General features: G+C 50.1%; 7 protein-coding genes across 7 annotated transcripts; 4 read left to right on the forward strand and 3 right to left on the reverse strand.

Moving 5' to 3' along the window:
* Positions 1 to 653: 653 nt before the first annotated feature.
* N7503_007363 (uncharacterized protein) lies at positions 654 to 1,937 on the forward strand (the record flags this gene model as incomplete). The annotated part of the gene is made up of 1 exon (XM_057066910.1): positions 654 to 1,937. One exon carries the CDS (start codon positions 654 to 656, stop codon positions 1,935 to 1,937), a length of 1,284 nt encoding a protein of 427 aa, XP_056920591.1.
* A 1,150-nt stretch (positions 1,938 to 3,087) lies between these two features.
* Positions 3,088 to 5,088, forward strand: N7503_007364 (HET domain-containing protein; the record flags this gene model as incomplete). Its single annotated transcript, XM_057066911.1, has 1 exon — positions 3,088 to 5,088. One exon carries the CDS (start codon positions 3,088 to 3,090, stop codon positions 5,086 to 5,088), a length of 2,001 nt encoding a protein of 666 aa, XP_056920592.1.
* A 348-nt stretch (positions 5,089 to 5,436) lies between these two features.
* On the forward strand, positions 5,437 to 5,787 carry N7503_007365 (uncharacterized protein; the record flags this gene model as incomplete). Its single annotated transcript, XM_057066912.1, has 1 exon — positions 5,437 to 5,787. The coding sequence occupies one exon, from the start codon at positions 5,437 to 5,439 to the stop codon at positions 5,785 to 5,787; it is 351 nt and encodes a 116-aa protein (XP_056920593.1).
* Positions 5,788 to 6,337: 550 nt separating this feature from the next.
* Positions 6,338 to 7,849, forward strand: N7503_007366 (argininosuccinate lyase ARG4; the record flags this gene model as incomplete). The annotated part of the gene is made up of 2 exons (XM_057066913.1): positions 6,338 to 6,429; positions 6,510 to 7,849. The coding sequence occupies exons 1-2, from the start codon at positions 6,378 to 6,380 to the stop codon at positions 7,847 to 7,849; spliced, it is 1,392 nt and encodes a 463-aa protein (XP_056920594.1). The 5' UTR covers positions 6,338 to 6,377.
* Positions 7,850 to 8,452: 603 nt separating this feature from the next.
* Positions 8,453 to 10,033, reverse strand: N7503_007367 (uncharacterized protein; the record flags this gene model as incomplete). Its single annotated transcript, XM_057066914.1, has 1 exon — positions 8,453 to 10,033. The coding sequence occupies one exon, from the start codon at positions 10,031 to 10,033 to the stop codon at positions 8,453 to 8,455; it is 1,581 nt and encodes a 526-aa protein (XP_056920595.1).
* Positions 10,034 to 10,862: 829 nt separating this feature from the next.
* On the reverse strand, positions 10,863 to 13,078 carry N7503_007368 (uncharacterized protein; the record flags this gene model as incomplete). Its single annotated transcript, XM_057066915.1, has 5 exons — positions 10,863 to 12,471; positions 12,542 to 12,705; positions 12,770 to 12,843; positions 12,908 to 12,962; positions 13,037 to 13,078. The coding sequence occupies 5 exons, from the start codon at positions 13,076 to 13,078 to the stop codon at positions 10,863 to 10,865; spliced, it is 1,944 nt and encodes a 647-aa protein (XP_056920596.1).
* A 787-nt stretch (positions 13,079 to 13,865) lies between these two features.
* On the reverse strand, positions 13,866 to 15,383 carry rpt1 (proteasome regulatory particle base subunit RPT1; the record flags this gene model as incomplete). The annotated part of the gene is made up of 4 exons (XM_057066916.1): positions 13,866 to 14,745; positions 14,802 to 15,031; positions 15,092 to 15,206; positions 15,289 to 15,383. 4 exons carry the CDS (start codon positions 15,381 to 15,383, stop codon positions 13,866 to 13,868), a joined length of 1,320 nt encoding a protein of 439 aa, XP_056920597.1.
* Positions 15,384 to 15,537: the final 154 nt, after the last annotated feature.

The following is a 15,537-nucleotide window of genomic DNA, read 5'->3' on the forward strand; positions in this document are numbered from 1 at the left end:
ATTGGGGAATCCTCGTGTCGAGGGTATATTTTCCGGCGTTGCAGACTTGGAAGATAGTCTAGGCAGAACACAATTTAACATCATTTATTCTTCACATACTTCGTACAGAGTGCATCACCACCCTTCAAAGTAAGACACTAGACCCGAATCACTGGAACACACACAACTTAGCACCGAATGATCGCCCTTGACCCGCACGCCAATGCACAGATGACAGTGATCGTCAGCGGATCCCCTGTCAGAATCAATAGTGCCGCACCGCCACAGGCACAGACCAGCGTGACAAATACTTTTAAGGGTGATAATCTTCGACTCCGTACAGGTAATCATGTTAATCATTCTTAGCGCGTCGGAATTAATCTAGAAGTCTTATTAATTTCCTACTTAGGTCTAGCCAGGAACGGAGCCATTCGTTCTCCACTCACGCGACCCGCAGAGTGACTCACTAACCCGGACATAAGCGTACGTCAACCTGTCAAGTCCACAGTTTCACCCCAACCTCAATAGTCTCCCAAGTTTATTCCGTTTGCTGGGCTTAGCTGAAAGGTCCCGATCGTCAGGGTCATAAGCGTGTGATACGTCCAGTCTTGCGGAACCAGGTTCTCGGGAATAATCGTCGCCCGAATCGAGATTAAAAAAAAGAAAACAAAAACATGGCCGAAAATCATTCCCCAGAAACGCGCATCTACGAGCACGATGACAGGGCCACCACGCTACTGCCTCTGCTAGCCTCTCATCTACCACTCTCTTCTGCACTTTTGCGACGTATCCAACATGGACTCGCGTACCCAGCGCCCACTGCCAAGATCTTAGCTACATTCCCCCCATCGGGCTCCCCATCCCCTGACAAGCCATGGCTGGCTGCGCGGGTGGATCTCTTCCGCGGCCGCGAGACCCAGATCATCCTATATTCCAGCCTTGAAGCGGAGCACACGTCAATCCAGCCGATCGGTTCAGCTCCGCTTTCGCAATCGGCTGTCACCGTCACCCCTAGTGACGGGTCCAGTCCCGCCGCAGTGGAAAGCAACAATCACGCCAGCCTGGATTCTAATTATACGGTCGCTACCCTGCATACCGCCGATCCTGATTCTCTGAACCTGGCCCGTGAGCAGCTATTGGCATTGCTCGTTTATATTAAAGCCAATCTGTTGCCGGAGTACCTGGCTTCCCTGCCACCTGACAGTGAGACAAAGTCAGCTGAAGCGCAGTCGCGGAATGGCGTTGCCTTGATCCCTGCGCCTGATCCTCGGGCTTTTCTAATTGGAACGCTGCATACCGGCTTGTTTACTCTACTTTTGGAGTCAGGCGTTTTCCCGCATCCCGATGTCGGTGACGCGTCGAGTCTGGCGCTTTTACCAGGGTTGAAGGTTCATCGTTATGATAACCCGCCGTATAGCAAGTTTTTCTTTCCGCGAGAGAAGTTTACGATGCAGGATGGTGAGGCTGAGATCCCGTTGCCTGACGGGTATCGGTTCCATGATCGGAATGGAACAGTAGGTGTTCTGGATTCGCATTTGGATCTTGTGCAGAGTCGAACGAGTATTCCTCGATCGAAGGCGCAGTTATCCAGCTTGGTTGGTATGGCGATTTATTGTGATACTGAGCCTGCCACGGAAGGCGATGATGAAATGCCTATTGCGTGGGCTTTCTTGGGTGTTGATGGGCCTTTGGCCACTTTGCATGTTGAGCCTGAGCACCGGGGCAAGGGTCTCGCGCTCTGCTTGTCCAAGGAGACCATGCGGCGTGGTATGGATCCTGCCGGGATCTTTGGGGCTGATAGACTTGATTTTTCGGATGAGACGCTGCGAGAAAAGACTACTGCTTGGGTGCATACTGAAGTTGCGCAGGCCAATAAGGCTAGTCGGAGGGTTATGGAGAAGGTTGGTGGTGAGGTTATGACGACTGTGATGTGGGTGGTTATCGAGCTTTGTGATTGATTCAATATATCAATGGGATAACGGCCGGCCTTAAAATAGAGATATACCTACTACCCGTCAGACTAATAGACATATAGCGACATAAGTATGGAACATACCTAGGTACCTAAACATCATGATATTAAAAAGCTGTCTATAGATGCTTTCTGTTTGGAGGTATGCTTGTATTCTGTGTAGATGCTTGTGGTACAATTTCCTCAAGTGGGTGATGGAATACATATATATTTTTTGTCCTACATCTACTAATAAAGGATGTAGTACATCTCTTCAATTAGGGACCCCGGGGACCGCCTCTGGATAAGGGAAACATATATAAGCTGGATAAATCAATCATTACTCTTAGTAATATTCAAAGATCTTTCTCCGATACACAAAATCATTTCAGCCTCAGCAAGTACCTACTTGTTACGCTTGTCCGCTTATCATAGGTTCATGTGCTCAGGTCCACTTCTAAACAATCCGACTGGAAAATTGAAAATCCCCTTCATTTTCGAGAATTCTCTCAGAATCTCAATGGCGCACACCTTGGTTCAAGATGTTTCCGAGCCCTGACGTGTTGTTCTGCGATGATAAGCATCGACCGCAAACTCCAGATTCAACCAATCGGGGATTGCGGAGGATGTCTTACCGTATCCCAGATCTCTGTTTGGCTACAGAGCCTATGCAGCATCTGCCACCAAATCCCCCGCGCCTTCTACTGCTTTGCTGGATTACTAGCGGCAGTCTGGTGCAGAGACCACCATCTGTTCTCTGTCTCCTCCATTGCTACGAATTAAAATGTACCAATAATCTATTTGCTATTCAAACCTGACCACTCCCAGATTAATTTCGATCAAGGGTAGCCCAGGTGACGCTTTCTGCTCATACTCGACCCCAAGATCGACAGCGAATAACCGATTATGGACAATAGCACTTATTTTACGGAGGGAATTTGGAAAGATGAGGATATGATGAGATTTGCGTATCAAGATATAAGGGAGTCGATGCGACACAGAACAAGTTATTGGGTGGAAACAGAGAGGGATGGGATAATAATACAGAGTGATCAGCATGTGAGTTCGGTGTAGAAATATTGACGACTGAATCAAAGAAGTATCATCTTCTGAGACTTATATTTCGAATATAGGAGCGAAAAGAACGAGATTCGATGATGCGGAAGAAAGATGAAGAAAGAATGCATTTCCTACGTGATGCAGAGAATGCGTGGATTCACATTGTGGATAATGAATTCGCGCAAAAGCTTCTCCAAAGGCTGGACACGACGACTGCAACGACTGGTCTCCCTCAACCCCTGGACTTGGCAGCAGATCTCTGCAAGCGTTGCGATACCCTGACTTTCGACGAACAATCAACAATATCTGAGGTTCATAAGAAGCTGAAGCCTTGTAATGTTTGCCAGAAGGATCGCACTCGATCACAAAATGTCCGCAACAAGTCTAGCCTCTGTCAAGCGCCTGCACTAAGAATATGTACTCCTCTGATGAGGAATGCGAAGCCAATCGCAGATGTACAAATGGGATTTCCAGAGCTGCCTGCATCAGACAGTCCCATCCGATTCATATTGTTCCGCGAGTGGCTCCGAGTTTGTGACTATACTCATGGGGCCTACGTTTGCAATCCAAATTCCAATCCTTCACACCAAAGAGAGCTACCTAGTCGACTACTCGATGTAGGAAAGGACTTATCAGATAGACTTTTTCTCCGATCTACAAGTATCAAACCGTCCGAAAAGATCCTACCAACTGATAATTCCAGTGGGAATAGCTACTTGCGCGCATTCGCCGACTCTGATCCACCAGAAGACAAATTTACATATATTGCATTATCCCATTGCTGGGGCAAGCTATCGGAAGACCGTAAACACGAGTTTTGTCTCTCAGCTGACAATCTCAACGAGAGACAAACTAACGGATTTCACCTCTCCGATTTACCTCTTACGTTTCGCGACGCTATCACAGTGGCCCGTTCATTGGAAATACGTTACTTGTGGATCGATTCGCTCTGCATAATTCAATATGGAGACGATTTAAAAGACTGGCATAAAGAAGCGCCATGCATGGAAGCAGTATTCAGTAACGCCTATTTCACCATCGCCGCAACATCCGCCGAAGACTCCGATGCAGGCTTCCTCGCGCGACGCAAACCACCCAGACACCGCTCAAAAGCCAACGAACGGGTCTCATCCAAAAATCTCTCATCGTATGTCCCGATGAACTCACCCACCCATGGCCCACTATATATCTGTTCGACAGTCGATGCCTTCGACGAAGACGTTGCGAGTGGTCCGCTTAATAAACGTGCCTGGGTCTTACAGGAACGGGCCCTATCACGAAGAACAATCCATTTCACGGCGAACCAAACATATTTCGAGTGTGGAGATGGAGTTCGCTGCGAAACAATGTCATATATGCGGAACTCGCGGGCACTCTTCTTAGGCGATCCTGGATTTCCCAAAGGTCTCGGCATGCGCACGACGGAATCTCGAATCAAGCTTGTGCAGTCCCTTTTTTGCACGTACATGCGCCTGGATATTACCAATAAAACAGATAGAGCACTTGCAATATCGGGCTTGGAGAAGCGACTCGCGTCTACTTTTGGGACAGCGTGTCAGTTTGGGATTTTTGAGAAGTATGTGTGGAGATGCTTGCTGTGGACTCGGGCTCCAAAGTCAAGAGGGCTGAGGCAGGTCGAGTATATGAGTTCGCGGGCCCCACCGTCGTGGTCGTGGATGGCGTATGATGGGGCAATAGAGTATATTGATGTTGATGCGGAGAGAGTGGAATGGTGCCATCAGGTTAAGTTGGATGAGGCGTTAATCCGGGCGCGAATTAGAAGTGTTAATCCTGATAGGTGCAAGGTGGAACATACTCGGGGTAGTGGGTATTTGATTAAGGACCGGTACGAGCGTGAATGGGGATGGTTGAGGTATGATCGGCCTCGTCGCATTAAATTGCATAAACATAAGGTGGTTGTTATTGGGAGAGAGGGATATGAGTCGCGCGATCGGTTGCTAAGCTTGAATAGCAGCTTGAGGTACTATGTGTTGATGATTACTCCTGTGCAGTCGGATCAGTTTAAGAGAATTGGAGTTGGCTATCTTCCAGCTGGCTGTATTTCATTCGATACCGAGCAGCATGGCCTTCTTGTGTAAGAATCAATTGCAAGGCCTCAGTACATCTCCATTGGTATCACTCCAATAAGACGCGGCTGTATTCTTCTATCTCATGTCATAAAATACAGATTTACAGAATGTCTCCTGGCCTTTGATAGATATAAGATGCTTAACTAGAATTCACAATATTCATATATATGGTTAGGACTAGATCTAGTCGGTGGGTAAACTAAACTAGAGCACACTCGAAGATGTGCGGGTCGATTCAGCACCCCGTGACATTCAATCATTTGAATATGCGTTTGATAATTTCATGATGTATGTGCATCTTCTGCTATTCTTCTTCGGTGGTTAATGCTAATGCTTCAATTCATCAGAGCAACACGTATGACCAAGTACGGGCCTCCAATCAGTACCGCCCGGGCAGATGCGGTTTTCTCTCATGGGATAGGATATGAGCTGGACCCACAAACATCAAGAATTACATCTGCTTGGTCTTGGAAGTCGGAGATATCTGGCCAGGAGCTGTGGTACACCGAATTCGCCGAGCCAGCCCAGAAGGAGTCTGAAAATCTTGGTCATATCATTGACTGGCTTCGAACCCTGTGTAAGAGCTGTGTTAACGTGACCCTGGTCTTTGCGTCACTTGATAACCAAGAGATTGGACCCTTCGAGATGGCCGATCGCGAGAGCAAAAAACTGTCACGTCCAGGACGAATGTTTTGTGGCCCAAATTAGATAACGATGTACTTTGATGTCCAAACTTTCAACGAACTACATCTCTGCATTGCAATAAAATCGCCCTGGAGCATGGATCGTCAAATATACCTCGCAATATGACGACTCTGTTCAAATCAAGGTGGCTGGACATCATTGAGTGGTCGTTGAATAGCTTGAATTCTACTCTTTGTAAATCCGTGGCTTGAAGGGCGGTCTGGGTTTCAGGGACCAGGCATATTGCCCATAGCCACTGTCGCCCGCTCCAATTCGTCCATTGGCAAGTGATAAGGATGCCTTGTAGAAAATCAACCAATTGACCCACGACACTAGAAATTTTCGTTTCTACTGATCCCAAATTGATGAAGTGTAATACTTGTAGTTCCAAACATATGCTAATTTCTTCTTTGGATATGCAATTTTCGTTAATTATTATGACTCAGGGCGCTATCAGTCATACTTAAGCACTCCACCGTCGATCCCCCAAAACGGCTTAGCGTTCCGATGATCGGCTTGGACAAACCATTATCGGTCAACCAACCCTTCCTGATCTTTCTTCTCTCTGTAAACCTCCAATTCCATACCAATTGACCACCCTCCAAGTCGCCATAATGAGCAACAAGGCTGTCGCCGAGAACATGCTTTGGGGAGGTCGTTTCACCCGTAAGAACCCTTCCAACCCCGCCATTTCCCCCACCAAACCTCCAATGCCGCATTGACTCATACTAACAAAAAATGACCAGAGGGCCTCGACCCCCTTATGGTGAAGTACAATGAGTCCCTGCCCTACGACCGCATTATGTGGAAGCAGGATATCGCCGGTTCCATCGCTTTCGCCCGTGCCAACATGAAGAACGGTATCCTGACACCCCACGAGTTCGCCGAGATCGAGCGCGGCTTCAAGGTGATCTCGGAGGAGTGGCGCACAGACACCTTCGAAGCCAAGCCCAACGACGAGGATATCCACACTGCCAACGAGCGCCGTCTCGGCGAGATCATTGGAAAGGAGATTGGCGGTAAGCTGCACACCGGTCGCTCGCGTAACGAGCAAGTCGCTACCGATATGCGCTTGTGGCTGCGCGATGAGCTGCGCATCTTGGACACCCAGCTCTGCGACCTCGTCAAGGTCTCCATTGCCCGTGCGGAGAAGGAGATTGACTACATCATGCCCGGTTACACCCACTTGCAGAAGGCCCAGCCCGTCCGCTGGTCCCACTGGATGCTGTCGCACGCCACTGCGTTCGCAAGTGAGTTGCAGCGTCTGCGCGAGGTGATCCGCCGTGTGAACCGCAGCCCTCTAGGCTGTGGTGCCCTCGCTGGTAACCCCTTCAACATTGACCGTGAGGCTATGGCCAAGGAGCTGGGCTTCGATGACCTGCTTTACAACTCTATGAACTCCGTTGGTGACCGTGACTTTGCTATGGAGACCATGCAGTGGGGTAGCTCTTTCATGCTCAAGATCTCTCGCTGGGCTGAGGACTTGATCATCTACAGCAGTCTGGAGTTCGGTTTCGTGCGCCTGTCTGATGCGTACTCCACCGGCTCTTCCCTGATGCCCCAGAAGAAGAACGCTGACAGCCTGGAGCTGCTCCGCGGCAAGTCTGGCCGTGCTTTCGGTCAGATGGCTGGTCTGATGATGACCATCAAGGGCTTGCCCACCACCTACAACAAGGATCTGCAGGAGAGCATCGAGCCCCTGCTCGACCACATCAAGACCGTTAGCGACAGCATCCTGATCGCCACCGGTGTGCTGTCTACCCTGACTGCCAACCCCGAGAAGATGGTTGCCGCTTTGGCTCCCGAGATGTTGGCCACTGAGATCGCCGACTACCTCGTCCGCAAGGGCGTTCCCTTCCGTGAGGGTCACCACATTTCCGGCCGCGTGGTCCAGCTTGCTGAGAGCACCAATGTCCCCATGGACACCCTGACCCTGGAGCAGCTTCAGGGCTTGGACTCTCGCTTCGATGCGGATGTTCAGGCTTGTCTTGACTATGAGCGTGCTGTTGAGCTGAAGGATGCCATTGGTGGCACCAGTAAGCGGGCTGTTATGGAGCAGACTTCCGTGTTGAAGAAGCTGCTATAAGTATCTATGATTGAATAGATGTGGAGTCGTTTTGTGCAGTATATCATCAAAAATATCAGCGGTCTTGGGTTATCTTCTCGGTTAGAGAAAAAAAAGGCATACATTTCTTTTGGTTCACTTTTTCCCACCAAGTAGACATCAGCCCCCAGGGCTAGAAGCTATCAGAATAGGGTTTTAGAATAGTAGCTAGGATCTGCTACTGCTCAAGGACATAGTAGAAGTGAAAGATGTTTCATACTCACAAATCTTCCAAGACAAGCTACACACGTCTCACCCAGCCTTCAGGGATAATGGTCATTGGAAGGATCGTCGATGGTGCAGTACATCTATGAAAAGAAGAAAATTGAATGAAAAGGCTAACACATACCTGAATCAAATTATTGTAACATTTTAAGGATATCGCTATTCCCCGGGTTCGAGTGTTGTAGCATTGAATCGATTGATTGTCCTCATGTACATGTGTAATATGTTTTTCATGAATAGATGCAGCCCAGAAGCACAAGAGCCCTGGAAGTGCGCTAAGAAACCTGAGACTATTACATAAAGAAGTTCTGACTTGTCAAACAAAACGCCAAGAAGAAGAAGACACCTTGTGATATAGGATTAGCCAAATCGCCTAATCCCCATTCCCATAGTCCTAGCCGGCGTCTTCCTCTCCCCATTTACCTCAAATTCAATTCCTTCCTCAGCCTCATAAGCAGGAGGCACTTCACTCGGCGTCGGCGAAAGAGGACCCATATCTATGAAAGTCATGTTTCCGATCCTGTTCGGAATAGGTGAAGATATTGGCGGAGAAGCAGAAATAGAAGTGGGGGAAGAGATAGGAGGAGATGGTCCTTCCGCTTCATAATATGAGCAACCAGCCTCAGATACATCGGTCAACGGTAGGCTGCCATCAAAGTTCATGAAACTCATAACATGGTCCTGCGACTGCCATGTGTTCTCCTTGCCTTTTTTCGTATCGGCGTCACTATTCTCGTTCCCGTTTCTGATCTCATTGCCAACCCTATTCCCTTCCTCAATGGGACGCTCCATGTCTTCTACTCTGGGATCTCCAGAATACCGATCCAGATTCGCACCCATAACAACTCCTTCCTCGGTGACTACTCTCCGTGCCGTATTACGTGCCACAAGTCTGGGACTCATACTTTTGAAAGGCGGAACAAGGCCCGCGACGGACTTCGAGCCAGTATTTGGACTGCTGTTGGTAGTATTTGGTGAAGATGATGTCGAAGAAAGCTCCAAGGAGTCCCGAGGAAGAAGATTGGCAATTCCACCCCGCTGATAAATCATCAGCCCTTGTCGTTGATTCAGTGGCACATTAATGAGATCTCTCTGAGAGTCGGATGGTAGCTCAGCTCGCATGCGCCGGGCCATTGTATCTGGGAGCTCGGGTGTGTGACCTGGTCGCTTGGGGATGGGGGCGAGAAGCTCAGCCGTTGGGATGGCGGGGATTGTTTCCGCACATGATGCATCGCCAGCTGGACTGGGGCTTGTTCTTGATACATTAAGGCCTCCTGCCAAGGCAGAAATGACGGTGTTCTCGTGGTAGTCTGTGATCGAGGGCTCGAAGTGAGGGTATGTAGAGCCTTTGTGTCGAATATTAATGACTTGTTCTTTGAGGAGGGGGTCCTTGTGCTTACCGTTGCCATATTTCCTTGCACGTCCCATGCGCCAAGATGAGGGCAATTGACCGTGGTCGATAATGAGGGGTTCGGTGTTTTTCATGCGCTGTCTGCGCTTCCAGCAAAAGAACAGTATTACTGCTATGAACAGAAAGGCGACTATACCTCCAATAGCTCCGCCAATTATGGCTGAGTGACTGCTAGAGCTGGACGTTACAGGAGCCGCGGTTGAGGTACTTGTAGATGTCGTTGATGCGATAGTACCTGGGCTGCTGCTTCCCATGGTTGAAGCAGACGAGGTTGCTTCGGCCGTCGCAGTAGTAGCCCCTTCTGTGGAACTTGTTGATGTTGAATCATTGCTTGAGGTACTCGAGGATTTGGAGGTTGTTGTGGTCTTCGTTATAGACGAGGTCGTGGTATCATCATCTGGGCATATCCCCGACGTACACGGATTGCTTGAACAACAACCTTTGTAGTCGCCAGCAGTGCAGACATACCACAATTTATTGCCAGTGCATGTGGTGTCTGTTCGAGGGACCAAGTTTTCCTTGAGATCCATTCTGGAGAAGCGTAAGGCGAAACGAAAAGTAGTAAAAGACTGTGGTAAAGAACGCGAGTAAAGGCACTGGACATGCACTGGGATGGGAAGGAAAAGAGAGGGCAAAGAAGAGGGAAAGTCACGAGCCAGTACAGGGATTCTATTTCGAGTTTGCTCTGACCCATATAGTAGAAAGTGGCTTTGAAAGTAGGGGACAAGGGTCATCTTGATCAAAGACAAGGACATGTTTCTTTGTTTTCAGTTAGTTTACAATGGCCCATGTAAACCTAGAAGTTCAAGTTAAGATTGTAATAATGCTGGGTCACAACAGAGACAAGTAACCTAAACAGATCTATGAGGGTATTATGTGCCATGGACAGTACATACTAGACATTCAATTGCTGCCATATAACATAGTGAAATTCCAAGGTCTAGACTAGGGTCATCCAACAGGTAGACGCCACGGTCAGCGTTGCCCAGGAACTAACTCAATATCGAGGGATGTTTCAGTGGCTGGAAATAGACATCAAAGAATAGAGATAGACTTTCAAGTCCCACCTTCTATGGCTTTACGCATGGAGGAAATATATTGAGAACCAATTAAAAAGAAAATTCCAGTGTATCAGACAAAGTGAGGAAAAGCACTCAGTACACCGACTCTTCGCCTGTTAAGTTAAAAGGAAATAGGAAATATGGCTATACAGGATGGTAAAATAACAGTCAAAATAGAAAACATGCTCTTTTCGTGGATTCCTCCGTCAATACCACGTTACTTTCACCTCGCAGATGACCCCAAAGAACATCTGAAACAAGGACGTGGTATCTTCTTTCAACTCCTCCCAAGAATCGCTTAGTAAGTACGCTTGAAGGGGGGCACAGGCTTGCACTCGTTAGCATCCAGGGTGTTGGCCTCAACGGCACGGTAGCCCAGCTCGACCTTGCCGTGGGCCTTCTTCTGCCAGGTGAGGGAGTGCTTCATCCAGTTCTCATCGTCACGGTCGGGGAAGTCCTCACGGGCGTGAGCACCACGGGACTCCTTACGGTTGGCAGCGGCAGTGGCGGTTTGAGTAGCGCAAGTCAACAGGTTGCGGAGCTCAAGGGTCTCAACAAGATCCGAGTTCCAGATCATGCTGCGGTCCTTGGTACCGACCTGGTCGTACCAGGTGTCGACCTCGCTGATCTTCTCAACACCCTCATCGAGGGACTCCTGGGTACGGAACACACTGACATCAGTCTGCATGGTCTTCTGCATGGCATTGCGGACCTCGAAGGTAGACTTGGGACCGTCGGCGTTGCGAGCGAAGTCAAGATCCGCAATGGACTGAGCACCGGCGTCGGAAGCCAGCTCCTTGTGGGGCTTGCCGGGGGAAGCGGTGTCACGGACACGGTGGGACACAGCACGACCGAAGACGATCAGATCGAGCAGGGAGTTGGCACCCAGACGGTTGGCACCGTGGACGGACACACAGGCGGCCTCACCACAGGCGTACAGACCGGGGACAACCTTGTCGTTGCCGTTCTCATCGACATCCAGGACCTCACCGGTGTACTTGGTGGGGATACCACCCATGTTGTAGTGGACGGTGGGCAGGACAGGAATGGGCTGCTTGGTGACATCAACACCAGCAAAGATGGAAGCGGTCTCGGAAATACCGGGCAGACGCTCGTGCAGCAGCTCAGCGGGCAAGTGGCTCAGCTGGAGGTAGATGTGGTCCTTCTCGGGACCGACACCACGGCCCTCACGAATCTCCAGGGTCATGGAACGGGAGACAACGTCACGGGAGGCGAGATCCTTGGCGGTAGGAGCGTAACGCTCCATGAAACGCTCACCCTCGGAGTTGAGCAGGTAACCACCCTCACCACGGGAACCCTCGGTGATCAGACATCCGGCACCGTAGATACCAGTGGGGTGGAACTGGACGAATTCCAGATCCTGGTTGGGCAGACCGGCACGGGCAACCATGGCCATACCGTCACCAGTGCAGGTGTGGGCGGAAGTGCAAGAGAAGTAGGCACGTCCGTAACCACCAGTGGCCAGAACGGTGTGGTGAGCCTTGAAACGGTGCAGGGTACCGTCCTCCTGGTTGTAAGCAATGATACCACGGCACTCACCGTTCTCCATCAGGAGATCGAGGGCGAAGTACTCGATGAAATAGTTGGTGTTGTGGCGCAGAGACTGGCCGTAGAGGGTGTGCAGCAGAGCGTGACCGGTACGGTCAGCGGCGGCGGCGCAACGGTAGGCCTGACCACCCTTTCCGAACTCCCTGGACTGACCACCGAAGGCACGCTGGTAAATACGGCCATCCTCAGTACGGGAGAAGGGGCAACCGTATCCCTCGAGCTCGCGGACGGAGGCGGGAGCCTCACGGGTCATGTAGTGAATCGCATCCTGGTCACCAAGCCAATCGGAACCCTTCACAGTGTCGTACATGTGCCATCTCCAGTCATCCTCGTGCATGCTATTGTCCAATTAGTTGCCGATCCGGGGTCAAATCCACTTTCATGCGAAAGTTTTGGGGTGAAACATACTTTCCAAGGGCAGCATTGATACCACCCTGAGCGGCGACAGTGTGGGAACGAGTAGGGAAAAGCTTGGAAACACAGGCAACGTTGAAGCCAGCCTCGGCCAGACCGAAGGCAGCACGCAGACCGGCACCACCGGCACCGACGACAACGGCATCGTACTCGTGGTCCTGCAACATGTCAGAAACTCCGTCTCGCTATATCCATTCACTTTGTGCGGTAGTCTCGGCTTACAATGACAGGGTACTTCTCAGAGATGTAGCCATTGGCGGCTTTGGCGCGCAGCGGCTGGTTGGCCCAGATCTTGGCTGTCGAGGATGCGGTTAGTGATGAGGACGTGACGTGACCGAATTGAAGGATTTCATTGCATACCAGCAGGGCGAGTTGAGGAGAAAAGACGTCTCTGATCCCTTAAGATGCGGGAAACCTATAATTCGCAAACAACTCGGTCAGTCCAACCATCGCACCCGGGCCGAAAATCATCGCAAGTCGGCTACTGACCTTAGAGGCGGGAGCCAAGCTCCGCAAGCTCATGGAGCTCATAATGACGGGTCTGAAGAGAAGGGACTCCCTAAACACCCGAAAGAAGAGAATGCACCGGTATCACGGTGGAGATTAAGATTGGTTGAGGGGAGAGGTGTAAGAACTTCCTTTCGAGAGCAGGGCAACTTCGGCGATGGAATTCGGCTTGCGGATGGCAGTTGGTGCTGACATAATCTCCAGCTTTTTACAATTGAACGCGTGCTGATTGGCTGCACCGGGTCCTGCTCATTTTCGTGCGCCGTCACTTGCCTCGGGCTGCCGGGTGACACGTGACCCCGTTTTCGTAGATCAAGCTTCATGATCATGGACTATGAAGCATTCTTCCAACATACATAGTGAAATGAGGGCATTGATACTATCTAGCACATATATACCTGATTTGGCTTGACATAGATACATAAAATTCACTCGCTCCATACCCAAGCACCATCATCTTTGTTTCAAGCCATTAGCCGATGTGTCTTCTCATCCCTTTCCCCGGATATACGATCTTCCCACGATCGCGGAATCTAGTTTCTCCGACCCCGAGATATCGGTAAGTTAGTGCATTCAATATGCTTATGTATTGGCGATCGGGTGGATCACTACTTTGTAAGTACGAGGCTAACTAAACAACTAGTATATACGCAGTACTTTATAAACGGAATATGGGAAAGTAGGAAGTATGGTAGATTATAGATTCGTTCACACGGTCGAGATTGAATATTCCAGACCAACATGCAAAAAGAAAACTGAAGTGATCGTACAATCTCATGCACCATGCCCATGCCAGAACCAGCTCATATTTCTAGTTGTACTGCATGTATGTGGCGGTCGAGTTGAACTTCAGATTGCCCTTGATCACCTTCTCCACCGATGCCAAGAAGTCCTTCTCGGTCGCAACCTTCCGTCGGGCACGGATGGCAAACATACCCGCCTCAGTCGCAACACTGCGCAGCTCCGCACCAGTTGCGTTGGGGCAGAGTCGTGAAATAAGCTCCCATCGAATGTCCCGCTCGACAGACATGCTCTTGGCGTGAATTCGCAGAATGTTGGCACGACCCTCAACGTCGGGGAGAGAGAACTCGATCTTTCGATCGATACGACCAGGACGCATCAGCGCCGGGTCCAGTGTGGAGGGACGGTTAGTGGCAAACATGACTTTGATGTTACCACGGGCGTCGAAACCATCCAGCTGGGTAATAAGTTCCAGCATGGTTCGCTGAACTTCGTTATCACCACCGGCACCATCGTCGAAACGAGCTCCACCGACGGCATCGATTTCGTCGAAGAAAATGATACAGGCCTTCTTTGTCCGAGCCATCTCAAACAGCTCTCGGACCATGCGAGCACCCTCACCCACGTACTTCTGCACCAACTCACTTCCAATGACACGAATGAATGTAGCATCGGTTCGGTTGGCCACAGCACGAGCGCAAAGAGTCTTACCGGTACCAGGGGGACCGTAGAGCAAAGCGCCCTTGGGCGGGTCGATACCTAAGTTCACGAACCGCTCTGGTGATAGCAATGGCATCTCCACAACCTCTCGTAGCTTCTCAATCTGTTCTTTGCAGCCACCCACATCACCGTAGGTCACATCGGGCTTATCTTCGACCGTCATCATTGTCACACTGGGATCGATCTTGGGCGGGAGCGGCAGCATAATCTGGTACTTATTCCGGTCGACACTAAATCTTCATCAGCATCCCCCTAGTAATAAACGCGGATCAAATATAAGACCTACCCGACTCGCATGCCCTCTTCAATATCTGTCGGACTCACGCGCTCTCCTAGGTTGACCACGAACTTGGCGATCTGTTTCACGTTGATGACATATTTGCTCTTGTCCGAGTCCTTCTCGTCCTGAATAATCTTTGTGCAACGAGCCACCTGCAGCGGTTGCTCTTCAGCCATGCGCTGTCGATCAGCAGCAACATCCCAAAGGTGTGGAGGTGCGAGACCGGTGTCGGATTCCTGGAGCGGGTATGAGCTTCGGCCGGTTCAAGGGATCGCAAGAGCTAAATAAATAATCACCTTCACGCCAATCTTCTCGTTCACGCTTGCTTGTTTATCCTTGATATCCTTCTCGAGCTTCTGGAGTGCCTTTGCGTAGGGGGCCGCGCCGTAGGTCTTGAGTACTGCGATGTCACTGGGGGTGAGACGTCAGCGATCCATCACTGGACAGAATTCGGCGGCAATCCTTGTGCATCCTAATACGCGAAAAGACTTACTCATCTGTAAGAGGTGTGATCTTCTTCTCTGGTTCCTCGTCGTCCGCAAAGTTCTTCTGGTACTTCTCCCAGTTCTGTCCCGTGGCGCTAGGCATACTGAGAGGTGTTGACAGCCTCGGGCTGAGGACCTAGAATCGAGACAAAAGACGGGAAGTAGCTAGGAAAAGGAGAAGAGAGAATAGAAAAGTCGAAAATGCTGAATCGGCAGAAAAACGGAGCTTGATGGTAAATTGGAATAGAATGGAGATG

This window comes from Penicillium pulvis (assembly GCF_028828015.1).
Source record: "Penicillium pulvis strain IBT 33274 chromosome Unknown contig_5_segment0_segment0, whole genome shotgun sequence".
NCBI classification, from domain to species: domain Eukaryota; kingdom Fungi; phylum Ascomycota; class Eurotiomycetes; order Eurotiales; family Aspergillaceae; genus Penicillium; species Penicillium pulvis.